We start from the raw sequence: 23,237 nt of genomic DNA on the forward strand, positions 1-23,237 counted from the left end.
GTCTTACCCTCTTGCTTGAGGGTGTCAATGATGGCCTTCTGGACAGCAGTCAGGTCGGCAGTCTTACCCGTGATTGCGGTTTTGAGTAATGAAACAGGCTGGGAGTTTTTAACTCTCTGGGGTCGAGAAACGCGCCGGCGCGTTTTGCTGTTTTTTTTCCACATAGCAGCAACATAGACTTAAAATACTCCGTCATTTTTGGTCATATAAATAAAATCAATACATGATTATAAACTATAGAGGGTCTTCTTTTTTTTGTGTACACTCCCATTAACATCAAAACCGTGTGCTTTTGTAAAATGAAGAAAATAAACAGGGTGTGCTTTCTGCCTCTCTGTCTCTGTTAAATTTTTTTCTGGTGCACGTCTCTAAACTTAAACAAAGCTCAGCGAATACTATTCACACAAGCACGAGCAATATATCTTTAGAATCATTTAAGTTTGTACTTTTAAAATATCTAATTCAAAACTAAAATAAATATTCTCTGTTTATGTAATCTATTAAAAAAGAGAGAGGTGTCAGCCAATCTCATTATCGTTCTCTTAGCTCATTATTCTGCTAATCTGACACGCCCACGGAGAGTGCGCGGCATTCAAACGCAAATGATCTGAAGCAACACATGCAAAGTGTCAACACCCCTCATAAACGCGATAACACAACAAATGTAATCATCAGATTAATGTAGCCTACTATTTCTTCTTGCGAGGCTGTGTGAGGAGTAATCCTGGGACATTTACCTCAGAACATGTGCTGTTTTTTTTCATTCCGAGGAGCAACGGATCCATCTGATAAGTAAGTTCTTTATTATTATTGTTCTAATCGCGATATCATAGTGTATGTAAAACGCAAAAAGACTGTTTAAATATGAATCGCGTCTGTGTGTGAATGAATGAACTGAACAGTTTTTACCAAACCCTATTGCTATACTGAGATGAGTGAAAATCGACTGAAATATGTTGAAATAACGTTAAAATGTCTTTGTATTAGCAACGTATTAAACTGCAAATTAATATTTATGCCCTAATATAGGCTCATAAAAACAACAAACGATATGTTACAGACGAAATATGAAAGACAACATTTCGTTTTCTAGTTTTGGATAGATTATTAACTGTTTAATGTAAACTAGACTACTGCCACATTGAATAAGCTTTTGTTCACCAATTTCTGCTCAAATGTTAAATATATTAGGCTATGTTTGTTTTGTCAAAAATAAAGTCATCAACTAGGATGCTATTATAGTGTTTGTTCCAATGTAGGCTTTATTCAAACTAATGAATCCTTAACTTTGAAATATGTATGATAAAATGTATACTTTAGTTTTTACAAAGAAATTTGAAATATCCATCTGAGAAGTAAGTTTTTTTATTAGTGTTCTAATCGCGATATCATAGTGTATGTAAACCGCAAAAAGACTGTTTAAATATGAATCGCGTCTGTGTGTGAATGAATGAACTGAACAGTTTTTACCAAACCCTATTGCTATACTGAGATGAGTGAAAATCGACTGAAATATGTTGAAATAACGTTAAAATGTCTTTGTATTAGCAACGTATTAAACTGCAAATTAATATTTATATGCCCTAATATAGGCTATCATAAAAACAACAAACAATATGCCTATGTTACAGACGAAATATGAAAGACAACATTTCGTTGACTAGTTTTTGGATAGATTATTAACTGTTTACTGTAAACTAGACTACTGCCACATTGAATAAGCTTTTGTTCACCAATTTCTGCTCAAATGTTAAATATATTAGCCTATGTTTGTTTTGTCAAAAATAAAGTCATCAACTAGGATGCTATTATAGTGTTTGTTCCAATGTAGGCTTTATTCAAACTAATGAATCCTTAAATTTGAAATATGTATGATAAAATGTATACTTTAGTTTTTACAAAGAAATATTACACTTGAAATATTGTTATTTTAATTGTTGCTGTAATTGTAACCTTTTTAATAAAATAGCAAATAATATATTTACAAGGTAGATGTAAACAAAATCTTAAAAGGTCAATATAAGCCTTCTCTTCAAATTATTTGTATTGTGTTTTATTAGTGACAAATTTGGGGAGAGGATACATATCCAAAACTTTCTGAAAATACAGTATGAGAATTAACTACACAATTATTAGAAATGTTCACCTTGGATATTATACAATTTGCAAGCAAAAATACAAGTGGAAAAATACTATTTTTTAATAGATGTTTCCAACTGTGAACCAATTTTGTAGTATATATACACATTTCTTTTCTTGTGTCCTTGTATTCTTTCTTGTGGCTCAGTGACACACCTGTGAAAAGCTCATTATGCAGGCTCATTAAGCAGGTCTTTTGTCTTCACAGGTGTGAATCAGACCATTATACATGAGTCACGCCCATTTCGCATATTGCCTTTCCAAACAAAAAGTGTTTTACTAAATTTAAATCAATGTATTGTTTTATGTGAATGATTTGGAAGGATGATTTTCAGATCATTTTGAAGCAAAAATCCTAGGCGAGAACATCCATTAATCAAAAGTCTTGTGGACACATACTTAGTATGTGTTTTGTGGCCTTATTTCAGAGACTTTAAGTTTTAGTTTTTTCAATAACCATGCATAAACAATATTCTCTCAAAAATACAAACATGTACATACATCTTGCTAACATATTATGGTAGCCCTGTTTGTGCCATATAGAGTGAATTTACACCTTTGCCATTAACATGTTTATAAATAACTGAAAAAAGCACAAATGTTAGAGCATGTCAGAACACCTCCAGGACCCCAAAAACACATAGGACCCCAGAGGGTTAAAAGGCTCAGGAATTCTTTTGTAGGTGTTTAGAGTTAATTAGTTGATTCAGTTGATTATGTTAATAGCTCGTTAAGAGACCCTTTTCATGATATGCAAATTTTTTGAGATAGGAATTTTGGGTTTTCATGAGCTGTATGCCAAAATCATCAGTATTAAAACAATAAAAGACCTGAAATATTTCAGTTGGTGTGCAATGAATCTAAAATATATGAAAGTTTAATTTTATCATTACATTATGGAAAATAATGAACTTTATCACAATATGCTAATTTTTTTAGAAGGACCTGTATACACATACTGTGCAGAGAGTGAACCAACCTGTGCAGCATCACCCACAAGAGTTTTCTCTGTGAAGCTCATCCAGAGGAGAGACAGCAGTGTTCACTCTATTGGCTCGTTTCCACTGAGCAGTACGGTACGGTACGGTACGGTTCGGTTCGGGTCAGTAAACCATGATCCAGCTAGCGTTTCCACTGCCAACAGTACCCTACTTGATAGGCGTGGTGTTTCCCGGAAAGAAGCCATCAACGTCATTTTCGCGCGAAGAAGAAAGCGACAAAGTAAACACCAATGGATGGCATACAGCAGATCTTGTCCTTGCTTCTCGGCATGTTTGTCAAAAGAAGACAAGCGCCGACATTAGTCATTTCTCAATACCAAGTATGTAAAGTTCTCAGCAGAAGGACTCCTGAGGACGCGAGTCCGGTAATTCTCCAAATGGAACAGCGCATTCGTGAAAGCGTCACTCAGCTCACTCTGCATGTACATTTTAGGCAACAATAAAACGAAATATGTTATAAAACACCACTCTGCCTCTTTTCGTTTTCATTTAAATAAATTTTAAACATTGGCACACAAATGTGGTTCAGGCAATGTATAGACCTGATTATATTATTCACAGCATGTTTAACGGTAGCCTATTTATAACAAAACGAAATATAAAACACAACCCTGCATTTCGTTTAAATTTAAAAAAATATTAAACATATTCCAGGCAATATGTGCATTTGTACAAATGTTGCAATAAACAACATTACAATGATAATCTTGTAATAAAAAATGACAAAACTCAACCCTATCTCTTTTTGTTAAATTTCAGTTTTATCAATAATAGCCATTATAAAAGTATAAGTAAAAGGTAATGTTACAAGAAGCAATACAATAAGAAATAAAGCAAACAATTCTGTCAAATATACAAATTCAGCGCTAGTCTAACGTTAACGTTACAACGGAAAAGTTATAGCCTAAATATATGAAACTTCACTTAGCCCTCAGCCAAAACGATTGGCCAGGGAATGAATTATCGATTCACGAGACAAAAGATCACCCGTTAGATATACACAAGACAAATTACCACTACAGAGTCAGCAGCAAAGTCAGAACGACTAGCCGAGGAAAGGCTGTTCCAGACGGGGAACATGAGCGCAGAGCGCCCGGTGATCCCTGGAATGGATCAAATTATTATAAATCCTTATAAATAAACCGCAGATTTGAGCTTTAAACAATTACATTCTCGCCTCAAAAACTCTTAAAACTACATTTCGTGAAAGAATAACCGTAGTATTATATTCCAACTGTATATTAAAAAATGGCGCTTCTTATGTTGTCATTCCCCTTGTAGCACGCGCAAGTGATGATACTCTGTCAACCATTCAGCGTTCTGCAGTGAGTCTAGCTCCTCCCTTTAGTACCGTACCACTGTGCTAGGTACCCCAACGGAAGGGTACCCAAAAAGTGGTACGGTACGGTTCGGCTTTTTGGTACCATTCACAACTTTTGACAGTGGAAACGCAAATAATTGCGTACCGTACCGAACTGTACCGTACCGCTCAGTGGAAACGAGCCATAAGATGTTGCTGATTTCCTGTTATAGGCTTCAAGTGTCGGTGGAGTTAACCTGCAATTTCTCTTCGTCTCTGTACTAGGGCTTTCCCTTAATAGCCAGCCCTAGTAGTGCCGCTAGAAGTGGCAAACTATGTAAGTAAACATTAATTTATCATTTATTGACTTCAAACTTGGCTTCTGAAACATGCAAGTAGCAGAATAACATTAGCCTCTTTACATGGCCACTCACTTTAATATTAACCAAGGTAAATGTGCGCTATCCAAGTGCTCATGTGAAAGCTAAATTAGTATAGCATTTACTGCATGACATGTTTATCTTAACATGCATTTCTCTCTATAGGTGCATCCACTGTACTTCGGAGAAAATCTTTGGTCAGGGGCAACCCTACTCTGTACTGATGCTTGGCTGCTCTGATAAATTTTCAGAGGAAGTAACTGGAATGTTTTTGCTCCTCCGTGTTCCTCCCGTTACTTCTAGTTTTTCAGTAGGGGAACATCCATATGTTTTGGCCGGCACTGTCTATAACGTGGACCGGGACCGTGACCGGATGTAGGGATGCTGGTGGTACTAACAAAGATTTCACAAAACGATTGGATTCTGATTCATCGATTAATTTGGATATACATCAGATATGGATCGTAGAAGTGTGTGTGTGTGGGGAGGGGGTTTGAAACACCTGGGTAAATTTTGAGGTTTGGTACATATATGCATAAAAATTTACATGTATACATTATATGTATTAATCATTAAAGGACCGCAATCTCGATTCAAGCACACACGTGATTTTATTCCTAAATGACAATGATTCCGCTATGTCTACTAAATCTTTGAAATTACGTTCGCACCAAAATATTTAAACCTGCTTTTGCACTGCCACTTACCCAGTGAGAGAAGCGGTCCTGTAAGCCAGTAGTTCTCAAACCTGTCCTGGGCTGCGTTCCAGTTGTCATGCCCTTCACTCACTAACTTCCCTCCCGTCTCGTTCACTTGGATGTACGTAATTGCTTATGTTGCACGAGTGCCCACTACTGGCGGAAACTGCAATGGGCTGAATAGGAACATCCTAAGCCCTTGATCACTTGGAATCAGCTATAGAGTTGATTTATTATTTTATTTATATTATCATTTTTTTTCCCTTTAAGGATTTGTTTAAGGCAGCATCCAAATGTATATGGATGTTGGGTTGTTTTAAATAAAAATATAATTAATATATCATAATTAATATATCATAGAGTTGTTTGTGGTGGTGGTGATTAGACGAGATCTGCGGTGACGTCATAATCGTGTTGCATTGTGGTATATGGAGCTGCCTGAAGTGTACATATGAAGTCCCTCGGTCAAAATCGAGAAAGAGAGGGTCTGTCCATATAAACTTTCTTCGTCCACTTCATGAAGTGGAACGCACTTCAAAATGGCGGCAGGGATTCCCCCGAGGGGAAGTGCTTAGGGAGGTTTGCAAGTGCGTGTCTAAAAGTGTACAGGAACGCAGCACTGGAGTACAACCAGCTCTGCACATTTTGTATGTCTCCCTATATCGGACACACCCATTTCAGATCTTGCAGTCTTTACTAATGAGCTCATGAGTTGAATCAGGTGTGATAGATGAGGGAGACAGGGCTGCAGGTCTCTACCATTTTACTTCATGCGACTGTGAAAATTTATTTAGGAGCAACAGTGCCCGGTTCTAGTTGAAACTAATAACAGCATATTGTCCAAACAGATTTTGTAAACGTGCCAGTGCGTATTTGTGTTTGCACTCTGGAGAGTGTGATGAGAGAATGTGTTTTTTCAGCGTTGTGCAATGTAGCCAATCACAGTCAGACATATCTGGTGATTTCTTGAGACACAATGGCCAATCAGAGGCATTTAAGTTAAAATCACCACATAAAAAGCTGGAGTTTGTTCAGAGCAGAGTCATGCAAGCTTGCGAATCCTCTCATTATAATAAAGTACAGACACAAAATAAGAGATTCATTGTGCAATCTAGACAACTTCATTGATTATAAGGGAAGTTTGTGAGATTGCGATGAACTGAGACAAGTGACAGCTTTTTAATGATTATAAGGGAGTTTGCAAATGTAATATTGATTTTATACAACAATTCAATAAAAGTTAATATTAAGTGACTTACATTTTAGGAACAGTATTGTCAGATTCTGCTCTATTTCTTCAACAAAAATAGTCACAGCTGAACTGCTGCGGTTCAGCTATGACTATTTTCACAGCTGTTTTCACACCCGTGTTTATGGGTGTTTAGTTTATGCATGAATCTGTGTTTTCAAACTAATCTAGTGAGTCAATGATACAATGACCCATTCATAAAGACAGTCGCTTGATTTGCTCCTGAATGAATCAGTTATTTGAACGAATCGATTGAATGAATGATTCAGTGACAAAGACAGTGCCGCCCCCTACTGGTGGTTTGAGGTTTTTTTTAAGTATTATTTCAGTTTTTTAAATCATTCAATATTTCAATATTCAAAACCTTCTATTTAAAACACTAATCTCATAACATCGTTATTATGAATTTAAATGCATTCAAGCCACTTCTGAGCCTCATTAAAGTCTGTAAATGTACCTTAATGCCAGCTTTTTGTTTTTCTAAGCCACCTCTGCATTGCAAAGATTAATTTTGTTGATACTGATTTCATTTTTTTTGGTAACTTATTCTTCCTGGTTGTGTCTTATTATTCTAACTCAATTTATAAATATAAATGTATGAATTTGGCATTAAAGATGACATTTAATAAAGTTTGAAAAAAATGCCCTTTACAAAGGTTAAAAACAAGCCCCGGCAAAGTAATTTAAAATTTTAGCAAAGTAATTTTAAAGAGTCAAATATCGCCTCTTAATGGGAAGGTTAATACAATTTTTAAAATTAGGAGCACAAGTGCCCTTAAAAAGAAATGTAAGATTAGAGCCCTGGGCTGGTGTTCCTCCAGGACAGGTTTGGAACCACTGATACTTCAAATATGCATCAAATAATAATGGAAGTATTGGGATAAAAGCAAACCTTTGAAACTAATGTTACATTTCAAATAAACATTGTATCCATTACATTGTTATGCCAGTTGGTGGCATCCAATGACAATTAAAATGTATTTGATGAATCATTGAATCATTCATTCAAGAGATTCATTCAAAAACTCTGGACGAAACAAGTTCATTCATTCATTTCGAACGACTTTTTATATGATTAATCTAAATAAGTATTTTTTTAATAGACATAACATTTTAGACATTTATAAATGGACTCATTTCTAACATTAAACAGCACATATTGTCAGAACCTCAAGTAAATTACATGTTATTTTGTTAGTTGTTTAATTTTGTTAGTTGTTAGTTGTTTAATGTTTTGTCTTCAGAATCGTGGGAGAACCATGATCTCTATTAAAAAAAAAAATCCAGATTATCCAGAATCATAAATTAGGCTTTAAAGAATATATAATATATCTGGCATCTAACTTAAACTATTTGCACAGTTTCTAATATTAAAATGTACAGACCAGGATGTAAAATGTACAAATTTACAAACTAGGATAAAGTCTTTATGTACATTAACACAGATCTGGGATAATTATAATGAATTATAATGCAGGATTCTAAAATGTTTTCTTATTTTAAAGAAATGTTTTCTTATTTTCCATCCTGGATCACGTTTGAAACCGTTCAGAGTGAAAAACCGGACACAGTGGGTACTGGGTAGATACATATATTTTACAATTTTGTTTGTTTAAAATAGACATCACAATTCTCTGTCAAAATATTAATTGCTGAAGTCGAATTTAAAAAATATATTTAATTAATTCCATGTTTTTTATCTATTTGAAATGATTCAATGACTATGTCATAAAGACGTTTACTTGTTTAATTACTGGATGAATCTCTTGAATAAATGATTTAATGACAAATACATTTTTAACAGTCACTTTTCACCACCTACTGGTGTAACGATGTAACTGATACAATTGTTATGTGAAGCATCAGTTACTTTCAAAAAGTGATTTGCTCTATTTTGGTCGCTATCATATACATCAGTGTTTATATCCGAACTTTAAACTTTTTTCCCAGTACTTCTGTGATAAATTGGCCAAAACAAATAAGATTGCGTGGTTGTTTGCATCGAGCTCGCCATCTTTTAACAATTAATTGTGCAGCTTTAGTATGAACAACGCTGAATGATATCGGCAGTTATCAGCACTTCCATTTTAATCATTTTAAGACCTTTAAAAAAAAAAGTAAGACCTGCACATCACTTCCATTGGCTTCAATGTGAACAAACAAAATCACCCTGCTCAGGGATATTGAATATACATTGAAAAATGAAATTATTTAAAGAATTATTTGTAATAATAATACTGGACTGAAAATATATGATAATAATAGATTTTTATTTGGGGATACAAATAGTTTCTGACTATATCAAAAGTAATACATTTGTGTTTTAATTATTAGTTATTAGACTTATTTTACGATTACTGCTGTGCTGTGTCGTTCAGTTGCATCCGAGGAAAGCTGAGGTCATTTACTGATGTTCTAAAGGGGAATCGTTGTCCTGCATAAAATCAAAAATTGACTATATTCAATCATAATAACAGACATCCATAATCAGAGTATTCTGATATTATTCAGAATCATCTTGTAAATTTATATGCAGTCGCAAAGAGAAGATTTGCATTTTAAGTGCTTCAGTTGGGTTTTATTAAAATCATTAGGTCAGTACTGGCCATTCTAAACATGTATAATGCATTGCCCTCAAACGTCAGCACTTAATTAAAATTTGGATTTAATATTGGGGGGGGGGGGGGGGGGGCGGTAATGGGAATAGAAAAGAATTAAGGCTTCACATACCTTTAATAAATCAGTAGTCTTAATTTGGTGAATGTGTGATTTGACAGTGTGAAGGTCCGCGGGGAGTTCGCCTCGACACATCTCAAGAATCATCTAAAAGATAATCCACAGTGAACAAAACATACAACAATTAGTTGTTCACAATGAACAGTATCTAATAGCTTTTAAAGTTAACTCCATCTCAAAGAGTTATTTAGGCCTGTTTGCAATAAAAGAGTTTTTCTCATGTTTAAGTCACAAACTAGCCTGTAAATCTTTTTCATTTTAAATGCAGCTTCACTTCTTAAATTGACAGATACACTTTACTCTTTGGGTTTTATTAACGATGAAAAAACTAAGAAAAATTAAATTCTCTTTTACAAAATTAAAGGGCATGCATCTCCTTAAGAACTGAAAGATTTAGCCCACATTCCACTTTTTTGAAAATGAAAAACACTTTTGTAACTTCAGCAGAATTATATGTTGCTTCTGGATATTGTTCTAAAAGCACGTTGGGTCTCATTTCAAAGGCTGTAAAGGTTGCATTGGTTGGCCGCACACGTCGAAGATGCAACAATTATGGAATTGACTATTAGCTCTTATGAGCCATAATAACTACAATAATTTCTTTCTTACTTAAGAATGTTGCTTTTGTAAAAATGACACAGAGGTAGTAGTCTTCTTCACACACAGTGAATAGCCTATATTATGTTATGGGTGTCAGGAAATGTGTTGCATGTGCAAGAACGGATTACGCAACATTGGACTGACACATTTAACCACGGTAACTGGAGGAGAGCGGTGCATAGCTCAATGAAAACAGTAAGAAATACATAAACACATCTAACCTTGGCTCGCAGCCCTACTATCAAAGTGGCTCTCTGCCTCCTACTTAAGAGTTCTGGCACGAGGTTTGTCATCACGGAAACAAATTCCTCCAGCTTTCCAAACTGCTCCACATTCTGATTCTGGACAACTTGCCACATGAAGGCAGATGTAAGACGAAGGGGAGAAACCAGCAGGCGAAGTGAGGAGAGAGGAGGGATAGACTCTATAGAGAGACAGAGATATACAAACATTTATGAAAATGTTTAACAATGTTTTGCATATACACATACACATGTATGTTCATTTATACGTACAAATATTGTAACAAAAACACAACTAACAACTAATAATAACGCTACATGCCAGAAAATAACAGTCTCATCCAACATGATCTACTAGCTTGTGTACTTCAAAGCTATGATCCTCTAACGTTACATCAACAGCCCAGCAATGAGAAATGCTGTAGCTCTGGGCACTATAGATCTAACGGCAAATAATGTAAATGACTGTAATGTAAATAATTATACAGACCCATTGCTTCTTTCTTTAAAAATATTTGGACTGGCAAACAGTCTGGTTTCCAACTTCGTTCGTTGACTCGTCCGTTACACACTGCGCATGCGTATAAAATAGACTGCGCATTAGAACGGAAAATAGCATAAAGATGGGCTTTTAAAGGGGCGGGCTTATCGGCTTTGTCTCTGATTGGTCAGGTACGATTGTTGTGAGTAATAATTATCCAATTTTTACTTTCACTTTATATCTATTTTTAAAAAATATGTTTTAACGGTCATCAATGATAACTCGGGTAAAAACTACTGTCCAAACCACTGCTGAAGCAGTACATACACGTCTGTTACGTGATGTCACTTTTCTCAGCGGAGCTCAAGATGGACCAATCACAGTAGTTTGTGATTATTGGATTCGGATGTATTTAAAAATCATTATAAACAGATTAATAGCTACATTACATGTGATTGTCAGTCAAATCAGTCTGATTTAAAAGATTATTCGTTTCAGTGTACAAATAACTCTAGTGAGACGAAAAACCTCTGGAGATTTGAATTAGGTGCTCAATAGATTCTCCGTCTTCGTGGGCCATCAGGCTCCCCATGGAGGAAAGGACTTTATGTTCTTTGTTATAGGCTACTGTCATTAGCCGCCCAAACAGCACCATGTGTCTTTAAGCCTCCCTCACATCATCTTTCTTTCAGTTGTGTACTGCACACAAGGAGAGTGTACTGCCATCTATCGTTCACTACAAGTGTATACTGTAAATTTAAATAATCTCTCATATTATTCACCACTGTCATAAAAAGAAAAAAAGAAATTAAACAAGTTACAGAAACAATAATACATTGTTTGACGGTGATCCTTAAAAATGTATTACTTTAACAGTAACTATGAAGATCACTGGTTGCTTACTGAAGTGGCTGCATGTGAATCTGCATACTATGCAGACTATGTAGTAAGCAAAAACAGAATGTCCGAATCTTCAATGATGCAATGCAACTGACCCATGTAACATGACAATGAAAACATTATGGTAAGGGTACTTTATTCCATGAAGTACACATACTTTACAATAGAATACTTAAATGTGTTAATATCTGACATACAATAGACATAAGTGTACAGTAGACATAAGTGGCATAGACAGATAATACATTTTGTGTAAAAGTACAAAAAAATATATTTACTCAAAATGTTTAAGTAATGTGAGAAATGGACTACATAAATTGCATAGTGTTTATTGAAGTGATCTGACCTGTAGAGAGATAGAACTATTTCAATTTTACAGTATTTTGAGCTCTTGTGTACTATGTTGCACTGGTTTAAATTAATTGACCTATTTGAAGGCTAATTTAAGGCTGGGAATATATGTAAGGGATTTAACATCCAAAAATTACACACTTCACCTTTAAAATCAATTACAAAACTCAATATAATAAGTAGAAAGAAAGAAATTGAGAGTTTCACATTGTACTTGATTAAAATCTTAAGAAGTCAATGTATAATAATGTTTTCTTGTTTTTTTCATAAACTGACATGCGCCCAATAAAATCACATAATTCAGAGCCTAGGCCAGAATATCCAAGCCAACCCAGGCAGGAATAATGCTATAAGGACAGAAGAGAACAGATTCACTCCGTTGTTATCCAGGATGGGTTTCCCACATATTCGTTTAACACTTGGTGACTCGTAACTCACAACTTTTCCGATGGATTCATCATATCCTTAATGAAGGGGAAGAAATGGTCATCATGAATAATTTAAAAGAAATACTGAAAGAAAGCTAAGCACAAATGTCAATCATAAATAAATGTGCCCAATATGATGAAAGAACCTATTTTGCATGTTGGTTATGTCACACTGACCTTTTACCACAAACATTTTTTATTTTAAAACAAAACTGATTCACAATTTTTCATATTTCCAAATATTTTTGATCATTATAACATGCAAAGTTAATATAATGTAACAACAGGTGGACAGCATTTTTTCCAGATATGGAGTTAGGAGCATATTCAAAACTGTTATAAACACCTTAATTTTTATTATTTAAGTGCCCCTATTTTGTTTTGCTTTTGGGGTATCATCTTTTATGTAGTGTGTAATATAGTTGTTTGTGAATGTAAAAGTTCTGAAAAGTTTCTTAGATCAAAGTGCATGATAAATTGCCTTCTTGTCTCCCAAAAAAAGGAATCGATTTTGAACAGCCTGAAATGAGTCGTCAGTATTCAAGTCTTACTTCTTGCATGAATCTACATAGGATTGTAACAAGAAATGAGTCGTCAGTATTCAAGTCTTACTTCCTGCATGAATCTACTTAGGTTTGTAACAAATTTGCACAATGCGAGCCTATGGTCTTCATTGGCTGCCTGCGAGCGAACAACATCTACTTTTACCTGCTCTCAAACACTGTAGTTGTAGGTCTGGAAGTGGATGAGGATTCGGGCCCGAATTAATACAAAACCAACACCTAGTTACTGTTCGTATTAGATATGGGAATCGGATTCAGATATGGAAAAATTTTGTTTTCTGATGCGCTGTACGCGGTAGACCAATCAAAACAGACTGGACCTTCTGACCAGTCAAAGCAGAGCAGGCTCTCGGAAAGAAGGGGTTTAGAGAACCGGATACTTGATCAAACCGTTACCGACAACTGTGAGAACACAGGTGATGTTTCTATGTATATTATGAGAAAATGTAAAGTTTTATTTTACCTTGAATGCATGTTAACCTACTGTAAGAAACCAAAACCAATAAGTAACCTTTAAATAGCATAATAGGGGTACTTTAAATTAACAAAGTAACATTTGTTTATCTTTTATTTTGCACTATTAACATATGTCCCTTCCTCCCTATAGGCTTCTATGAGATGAGGCGGCTTTTTCTCATGGTAAGACGATTTGAGAGTGCATCTGTAGGGAAATCTGCAGGATAGGTTTGTTACAAATAAAGTGACAATTTTAGTCAGCCACATATTAAAAGATTGATTTGGGGATCAGAAAATCTTTATTTTTACCCAGTTCATTGCAACCATGAGCCTACTAACAAGTGATGCCCATTCAGTGCTCAGTAACTTGCCCAGTTAGAGTAAAAGGAGGGTAGAAGCTTCTATTGCATAAAAAGTAATTTACCACTGTTCGTATGACTGGTACAGGAAACCTGGAATAATATTATGAGTATTCGATTTTATTTACCTTATAATATTTCTATTGATTTACCTTATTTTGATTTTATACCATTAATCAGCCAGTTTACCTGAATACTGCATGGTTGCACCGAGGAATGAGTCCAGCAAAGATCCAAACAGGCCAGCTATTGCTGCATACAAGATGATGGGCCACTGAGGAACTGTCAGATGCAAATCTTTCACCAACAGGAGCTGCATGAAGAAGTACGCTACACCCACTGTGCCTCCACCCAACACACTGGCCACTAATCCAACAGGAGTGACTCCGCCATTGGTACCTAAAAAAACTTTTTATTTCAGTGAGGACAAAGGCAATTTTCTGAAATATATATATAACTTCAAAGAGGCCATAATCAGGGTTTAAAATTAACACCTGCCAAATGTAGGTGAAAATCCCCCATGGCTTGTAACAGTATACTAGCCAATTTGCAAACTATGGTTAGTTCTGTCAATTTGCATGCCAAATTGTTCATAATGTATCAGAACCTCCAACATTAGCAAAACAAAGTTTAACACTACAGTATTCCAGCAAGGATACATTTTCATTTGAACCCATTCTCAATCCATAGTCATTCGATGAATGCTCCAAATCCATTTTTGCGTGTCACTATACCCAGCAAAAGTGCCCTCTGGCATCTTTATTCAAACCTTGCCAGTAAACCCATGCTTTCAATGAGAAATATTTGCTGTAAATACACTTGACACAAAGGGGCAAAGGGCATGGTCATTGTATCATCGTAAAATAGAATATTGTCATTGTGATATTTTGGGGCATGATTATCACTAGCATTGTTATGCACCTTGGGAGTGAGAGTAATGGGTTGGGGTTTTTATAATGGATTTCAATGGAAAAGTGTATTCAAAGCACTGAGTTCAGTACACTCACTTTTATGAGGAAACCGCTGATTACAGCTGATGAATTGACAGCCTGTCTACTAATCTTAAACATTTACTGTTAAACATTCATTTATGGAGCTACACTACCAGCAGAATTTTGGAATAATACGATTTGTTAATGTTTTTTCTGTATTTGAAAGTGTCTTATGCTCACCAAGTTTGTATTTACTTAATTAAAAAAATATAGTAAAAACAGTTATGTTGGATAAATATTACAATTTCAAATAATTGTTTTCTATTTTATGGGGGTCATAAAATGCAGTTTCAGATTTTTATATCATGTTTGTTTCTTGAGGTTATTATAAGTAATAAATTTAACTACGGATCTGTGAGACCGAAGAATGACCGTCACTACGGCCTAAATAGAATGAAAACCGTCATTCTGTCTTCTCTTGACACCTTATATAAACAACTATAAAAGCAGGCGCCATAAAAATAGGATGAACTTGCGGTTCGTCCTCTTAGCTTGAATACCCTAGTTCTTCCAAGTGACAAAGATGTGGCTCAAGATGACTCATACCAAAAGGGTCTTGAGGAACAGAAGAATCTGCATTATCTGAGCCTTGCTGGACAGCAGACAGTGTAAGAACTGCAGGTGTTGCATAGATGGTTCTATGCTCATGCTACTTATGACACAAATAAAGAACATATAGTGTGCAACGTAACAACTTTTGCTGTTGCATCCTGTGTAGACATTGTTTCAGATAGATTAAAAATAAATGTACAAGTGGGCTCCACCAATATTGACACCCTTGGTAAATATGAGCAAAACTGACTTAGTCTTTCATTCAAAATATTCACAAAAATCGAAACTTTAATTAAAGTCAAAAAAAAAAAATCTTATTATAGGTTTTCGCCAATGCCATTCAACTGAGACTGCACTTCTAAAATTATCAAGTGACATTTTGATGGCTGCAGACTCAGGACATTACACGGTTTTGATTTTACCTGATTTATCGTCTGCATTTAATACATTGGACCATAATGTACTGATAAATCGGTTACAAAATGAAATGGGGGTTCCCTGGGTTTGTTCTTAAATGGTTCTCCTCTTATCAGAGTGACAGATCATTCTGTGTGTTTGTTAACAGCATTCTGTCTGAAATGTCCCCTCTGTCATGTGGAGTTCCCCAGGGCTCGGTTTTAGCTCCTATTTTGTTTTTATTGCATATTAGCCCTCTTGGTGAAATAATTTGTCATTTTAAAAGTGTCTCATCACTTTTATGCTGACGACATTCAGTTGTACTATTCATTCAAAGAGTCAGAGTTATTTAGGTTAACTGAATTATTAGAATGCCTGTCTTATATTAAGAACTGGTTAAACAATAACTACATACAACTGAATACAAAAAAGACTGAAACCTTAATCATTGCTCAATACCAAAAACGACCTCAAATCAAACAACATGGGCTCATCTTGGGCTCATCCGTCCAGTTAAGCCTTAGAAACCTTGGTGTTTTGTTCGACAAATCGATGTCTCTGGATCGTCATTCTAGACAGTTGATCAGAAACTGTTTTTACCATTTGAGAAATTTTTCTAAATTGAGAACATTGTTGTCCAAAGCTGACATGGAGATGATTATTCATGCCTTTATTTCTTCTCGTTTAGATTATTGAAATTATCTTTTTACTTGTTCTAACAAATCTTCTCTGAGTCGTCTCCAAATGGTGCAAAACGCTGCAGCCAGGTTTTTAACAGGAACCAACAGTAGGGCACACATTACACCGGTTTTATATACACTCCATTGGAGTGTAGAACCAGGAAGTATGACCATATTAGCCCCGTTCTGCAAACACTGCATTGGCTCCCTATTAAACGTCATATACATTTTTAAATATTGCTTATTACTTAGAAAGCACTAAATGGTTTAGCCTCCCAGTACTTGAGCGAGCTCTAAACGCATTATAGTCCTTCACGTCTATTGCGATCTCATAATTCCGGCCTGTTGATAATACCTAAATTATTTTAAAAAACTGCTGGCGGTAGATCCTTTTCCTAAACTTTGGAACAGTCTTCCTAACATTGTCCGGGAAGCAGACACACTCTGTCAGTTTAAATCTAGACTAAAACACATCTCTTTGACCTAGCATACACATAACACATTATCAATTTTTAGAATTCAATGTTAGGCTGCATAGATTAGGTCAGCCGGAACCAGGAACACTTCCCATAAATGCTGATGTACTCGTTACATCATAAGAAGGATGGCGTCTACGCTAATATTAGTCTCTCTGTTTACCCCGAGGTTTACCGCAGTCTGCCGGATCCAGACCGTATCCAGATCTGATATCGCGCCTGGACACGACGACAACGCAGTCCTGAAGTGTCAACTAGTCTCTCACCTGTGAAGGGCTTCTTCACTTCACCTCCGTACAGATAAAACATTGTCAAAATGATTCCAGTTCACATGGATATGCATAAGCGTTAAAAAAAATCTGTATTATGAATTTTTAAGGCCAGACAATTCATTTGGTAAGGTCAATTTGAAAAGAAAGACTACACGCCTGCTGACATATATATTCAAACGTGCATACCTATAGACTAAACACGTAATACGCATGTGCACGCCATCAGCGTTTTCACAGATTTGCGTTTTTGAAGTTTACGCGGAGATGATAACGTTTTTCAAAAAATGTCAACGCTTGCACCTTGGAACCTATTTTAAGGTTTTGGTTCTCGAACCACCAGGCACTTTTGTTGTACAAATGAGCAGGCCGGAGCCCATTAAGGGTTTTCTTTTAGAACTGTGTCGTGTTAGCGGCCCCTAAATTAATAACTAATGATATTTGCAATGGAATTGACTCAATCAAAACTAAATTTAGCTGGACTTTATTCTAGAGCAGCTGTAAAGCCAAAACAATCTTTATTACTTTCATTTCCTATTTTCACTGTAAAGCTGCTTTGAAACAATCTATATTGTTAAAAGCGGTATATAAATGAAGGTGACTTGACGGTGTAGTTTCTTCACATCCCCTGACAAAACAACGACTGAGTTTGACTGTCTCTCAACATCTTTAACTAACAGCAGCATCATTCTTGTGATTGATGGACAGATATGAGTTGTCCAGAACACACCTCCTTGATAAGGCTACAAAGACAATGACGCATCGTGTCAAGACACTCATGACAATTATGACATCACAATTCAAATCTGGCAGTTTTAGAAGGTTGGAAAAGAATAATTCATATTTTAAATAGGGGAGTTAGTTTTGAGTTCTGAAACTTGTAGTATGTTTTTATAGTAGAGTAAACTCATATGTGTTTCATTCAAAATACTCACAAAAATCTAACCTTTTTAATTAAAGTCAAATAGAAAAAAATATTGTAAAATAAATATCTATTGATATAAATATATATGAAGAAGATTTGTAATTTTTAATTACCCCTTTTATATATTTTAATATGTAATTGAATCATGTGGTAACAGACATTCTTCCAGTCTTTAGTGCCACATTGTCCTTCAGAAATCATTCAAATATGCTGCTTAAAAAACATTTATCAGTGTTGAAAAAGTTTTTTCTGTTCAATTTTTGTAGAAACCGTGATACATTACCATTAAATACTTTGGGGTAAATAAGATTTTAAGAAATTAATACTTTTGTTCAGCAAGGATGAATAAAAAAGTGACTGTAAAGACATTTACAATGTTAGAAAAAATTCAGTTGCACAAATATATTAAGCAGCATTTTCCACATTGATAATAATAAGAAACATTATAAATAATTGTGCATCAATTATTATTGAACAACTGAGCACCAAATAAACTTAAGATTATGTATTTTGTGACACTGAAGACTGGAGTAATAGCTGCTGAAAATTCAGCTTTGCCATCACAGAAATAAATTACATTTTACAATACAACAATAAACTGTATTATATTCCTGTATTTTTAAAATTTCTATTTTTCCTGCATTTATTACAATTACTATATTATTGTTTTTACTGTATTTTGCCTTGGTGAGCATAAGGTACTTTTTTTTCAAAAACAAAAATACTTAATTACAGACTTTGACAGGTAGTGTACAGTAGTAGCCAAAGTGATGTCCAGAGGGAATATGTATTTGATTAAATTCAATTAATGGTCGATTAAATGATCAAAATGTAGAAAAAATATTTAAATTTTTCAAATATTTTAAATGTAAAGGAAAAACAAGGTTATTTACCTGACAAAATGATTTGGCAACAAAGGTAAACAAAAGCTACAGGCTTTATTTTACCATGCAAAAAAAAAAATAGAAAAAAATAGCTCACGGGAAATAGCATTGAACACAAAATGTTCTTTTTTTGTTATTTATACTTCTCTTTTTTTTGCATGGGTTCTTACTTTTTTTTGTATCACAACCAAGCAAAAACAATTGTGTCTGCACAATTTGGCATGTTTAATTGTGTTATCACAAATCAATTTTTGGCGAAACATTTCATTTGTGGTACTACTCTTTAATTTTTATGGTATCAACAAACAATGACTGGCAGTCATAAAACAAAGCAATTCAATCATTCAGAATCAGATTTATAATAAATATATTTAAATCTAAGATGTTATTTTATTTCGGATATTTCTTTGTTGGTTAGTAGAAGTTCTAAATGGCAGGTAACTTAATTTTGTAGCCAATTTGACTGGTGAATTAAAAAGTTAATTTCAAGCCCTGGACCATAATTATTGTCTGTGATCATTTACAGCATCTGAGGCATCAGTTTGTGTTTTATTTAAACAAACTGATTCCACATATTCTACTAATTTCCACAATTTCATTTTTGTGCTTTTTACCTGGTGGGACATCTCTCCATGAGGTGATGAGCCTGGGCGTGCTCTTACTAAGCACAGGACCCACCTCAGAAGCCCAGGTGTCCCCTGTGCTGCAAGCCAGGGCTCCTAATAGGGATAAGCACATCCATGAAGCAGAATATTGCTTCACAAAATCCACAGGTATTTCTCCAGGACCAGCTTCGATCATATATAGCAGGGCCAATTCTGTAGGAACTCCACCATTACAGAAAACTTGCAACCAGTTCCTCTGACCACCTGCAGAGATTAGAGAAGTCAACATCTGTCATAATTTCAGAGGTGGTTTTAGAAAGGTTGGGTTAGACAGCAATGGAATGATGCCAATGAAAAATCCTAGCAGTCCTTTCTTTCAGACTTTCATCCACAGACGCCTTGTTAAGGTTAGTTCGCCTATTTAAGACATGAAGTTGTATGCAATCCTTACCAGCACTATAGTGCATACACACTGACCCACTCTGTTGTCACCTCCCTGGTCAGAGTTCTGGCCACTGGAAGTTTTTCAATAAAGTACTCCCGGTTATTTTCCGGGTCCACAAAACTGTGCGTTTTTACGTGAAAAAATTATTTGCGTTTCAAAGCTTGATTAATTTACCACACAAAAAACACGCCGGTCAAAATTCATACCTCAGTTTTAATCGGCACTATTTTCTATCCATTTCTATCAATCCGCGCTGCTGTCAAGGTCAACAGTGCGCTAGAGGATGACACGGGAGTGGATTTTCACTCCTGTCCCGTCCCACTCCCATAGAAAGAAATCTTGTCCCGTCCCACTCCCAGACCAAAGTTTAAAAAATAATCCCATCCCATCCCGCTCCTGGTAAATTGACTCCCAATCCCATCCCGCTCCTGTTTAAACTGACTCCCGTTCCTGTACCGCTCCCATATACGGCAATTTTCGCTTGATGAACGAAGCGATGCTTGCCTGATTCTTTCCCGAATTTGCCTTGCAAGTGTGCTTCTTCAGACCGCTCGTCCCTGAATCACTTGACTAAGACTAAGCATGTCTTACAAGCAGCGTACATTGTGCTATCACCGTCACATTCTACTCTCATAAACTTAATTAATATTTCAGACTTTCCGACCAGTTCTGTGAACTTAATAGACATGTCATTACTTCTGACTTTGCGCTGTAAATCATTTTTTGCCACATCGACTTCTCCGCGGCTGTTAGCTCCCTCCACACTGCTCTTTGAATTTCGGCGGTAAGCCGTGACAAAAAGCACTGATGGCTTCTGGGACGGCTGGGTCGTGTAGTTATTTTTTAATTGCGTTACATTGTAGGCGTATTAAAAGGAAACTACAAAATGATGCATTTACTTTTTTCTTTTTTTGTCGTCTTTGCTATTGGTTGATTCCCGCTCCCGTCTGCTCCCGTTAACCATTTATCCTGTACCGTCCAAATCCCGTGATTGATAGCAAAGATGACTCCCATCCTGCAGGAATCCCACGGGAATCCCGTGACCCGTGGGATTCCCGAAAAAATGTCAGCCTCTACAGTGCGCACGTTCCGATCAGCTGTTGATAGCGCGACTCGCTGACAACATGTCTGACTGCGAAACTTCTGATGATGAAACCAATTTTAGCACAATGTCAGACGGATCAGATGATGAAAGTAATTTTAGCACAACGACAAATACCTTTATAATACCTTTAACAACCGGAGTATACAAGATCAAATCAAATGTTATTGATTGCAACACAAAACCTCAATTGTGTGTGTGTTCAATCAAATAGTTTTCTCAGCAAATTGTACCAATATCCCTTTATACTGTTTTTATATTAGACATCTTTTCACGTGTTTTATAATGGAATCTAAACATCAGCTTGTTTACCGTACAGTTTAGACATGGGATCATAAAGTTAGTAAATAGAGCTTACCCGTAGTACTGGTACAGCAAAACTCTTTAATTTTGGGATATAATCGTCTTCGCTGAAGTGAGCACTACACACACGAAAATCCTTTATTCTGGATATTTTAGCTCCCGCAGAGTAGCCGATGGCAACTAGCCAAAGCTGTCTTATAGTTATATTCGAAACAGGAAAACGATGGAATCTGAACTTTGATCCCGGCACATCCTTGTGGTCACAGCCTGGGAATTTACAAGTTCGCACCAATGTTAATTTAATACTTTTCATGTCGTTGTCAATCGATTGTGTAAACACTATGGAACAGCTGATCGGAACGTGCGCACTGTTGACGTTGACGGATTGATAGAAATGGATAGAAAATAGTGGCGTTTAAAACTGAGGTATGAATTTTGACCGGCATGTTTTTTGTGTGGTAAATTAAACAAGCTTTGAAACGCAAATCATTTTTTCACGTAAAAACGCACAGTTTTGTGGCCCCGGAAAATAACCGGGAGTACTTTATTGAAAAACTTCCAGCGGCCAGAACTCTGACCAGGGAGGTGACAACAGAGTGGGTCAGTGTGTATGCACTATAGTGCTGGTAAGCATTGCATACAACTTCATGTCTTAAATGGGCGAACTAACATTTGTACTGGTTGACTAATTGTATGTCATGGAAACAACATATGAAGTATGACAATGATAATCTCAGGTAATGTTAGGCTATTATTTACATTTACATTTACATTTATTCACTTAGCTGACGCTTTTATCCAAAGCGACTTACAATTGCTAGATATGTCAAAGGTTGCACGCCTCTGGAGCAACTAGGGGTTAAGTTTCTTGCACAGGGACACATTGGTGTCTCATAGTGGATTCGAACCCGGGCCTCTCACACCAAAGGCATGTGTCTTATCCACTGCGCCATCACCACCCGATTTTACATTATCTGCCAAAATGCAGATTCCTCACATGACAACTTCTTAGGCAAATGAGATTGTGGAAGGCATTAGAAAGTTTGATTTAATTTATTAATTTATTTCACATGTTTTAAAATAGCTACATTATATGCATATTTACTTCTGAGTTGAAAATATTAATTAAAAAAATATCTAGTAAAATCCTTCAGTCAATAGCTACGCCCATGAAATAAATGTATTAGATAATAATCACATCCCTGCCTTATGTTAAAAAATAATGTGAATTGCACAGGAAGTATTTAAATACAACTAATGTCTTTGGGCTTATAGAATGACCTTTTATGCACTCATTCAGTGAGTTAAACACAAGACAAACAACTAAAATAGAGATTTCTTTGGCTATTTAAATTCAAATTAAACCAAAAAAAGATAGAAATAATGACTAAATATCTGAATAGTTAAGTATCAACTTACCTTCTTTGTAATCGGAGTCAATTTGTTTTTTGATGTTCCCGTTCCATTTGGTTAGTTTGGTGGATGTGACGAAAAAGGTGAACAAAGCTGCAAAAAAGCTCATGTTGGCCATAGTAAGAACAAAGCCAACCAGCATCGCTGCAAAGAGGAGGAAATTAGTTATAAATTAGTTTATAGCAATTTATTAATCTAGTCACATCATCAACAGTACAGTAAAGTCCATTGGCAGCTAAATCAAGATAATACAACTTTAATATTATATAATATTGCATTGTCAAAACTATAGACCCATTTCACTTCTTAATA

The 23,237-nt window shown here is 35.6% G+C and overlaps 2 protein-coding genes across 5 annotated transcripts in view; both read right to left on the reverse strand.

Annotated features, from left to right (window-relative positions):
- LOC143742449 (uncharacterized) overlaps positions 1-10,949 on the reverse strand; it is a 58,836-nt gene extending 47,887 nt beyond the window's left edge. The window contains exons 1-3 of the mRNA XM_077235310.1: positions 10,836-10,949; positions 10,325-10,527; positions 9,498-9,590 (exon numbers count right to left, since the gene is read on the reverse strand). Coding sequence (XP_077091425.1) covers positions 9,498-9,590; positions 10,325-10,527; positions 10,836-10,839 — 300 coding nt within the window. The 5' untranslated portion in view covers positions 10,840-10,949. The remainder of the gene's footprint in view (positions 1-9,497; positions 9,591-10,324; positions 10,528-10,835) is intronic.
- Positions 10,950-11,845: 896 nt separating this feature from the next.
- tmem19 (transmembrane protein 19) overlaps positions 11,846-23,237 on the reverse strand; it is a 35,931-nt gene continuing 24,539 nt past the window's right edge. For all 4 annotated transcript variants that reach the window (XM_077235362.1, XM_077235363.1, XM_077235365.1 and 1 more), the window contains 4 exons: positions 22,932-23,069; positions 19,672-19,926; positions 14,073-14,282; positions 11,846-12,541 (listed from right to left, as the gene is read on the reverse strand). In XM_077235362.1, the coding sequence (XP_077091477.1) occupies positions 12,378-12,541; positions 14,073-14,282; positions 19,672-19,926; positions 22,932-23,069 (767 nt within the window). In that variant the 3' untranslated portion in view covers positions 11,846-12,377. The remainder of the gene's footprint in view (positions 12,542-14,072; positions 14,283-19,671; positions 19,927-22,931; positions 23,070-23,237) is intronic.

Source organism: Siphateles boraxobius, unplaced genomic scaffold, assembly GCF_051911475.1.
Source record: "Siphateles boraxobius isolate OS27281-9 unplaced genomic scaffold, OSU_SipBor_1 19, whole genome shotgun sequence".
NCBI lineage: Eukaryota > Metazoa > Chordata > Actinopteri > Cypriniformes > Leuciscidae > Siphateles > Siphateles boraxobius.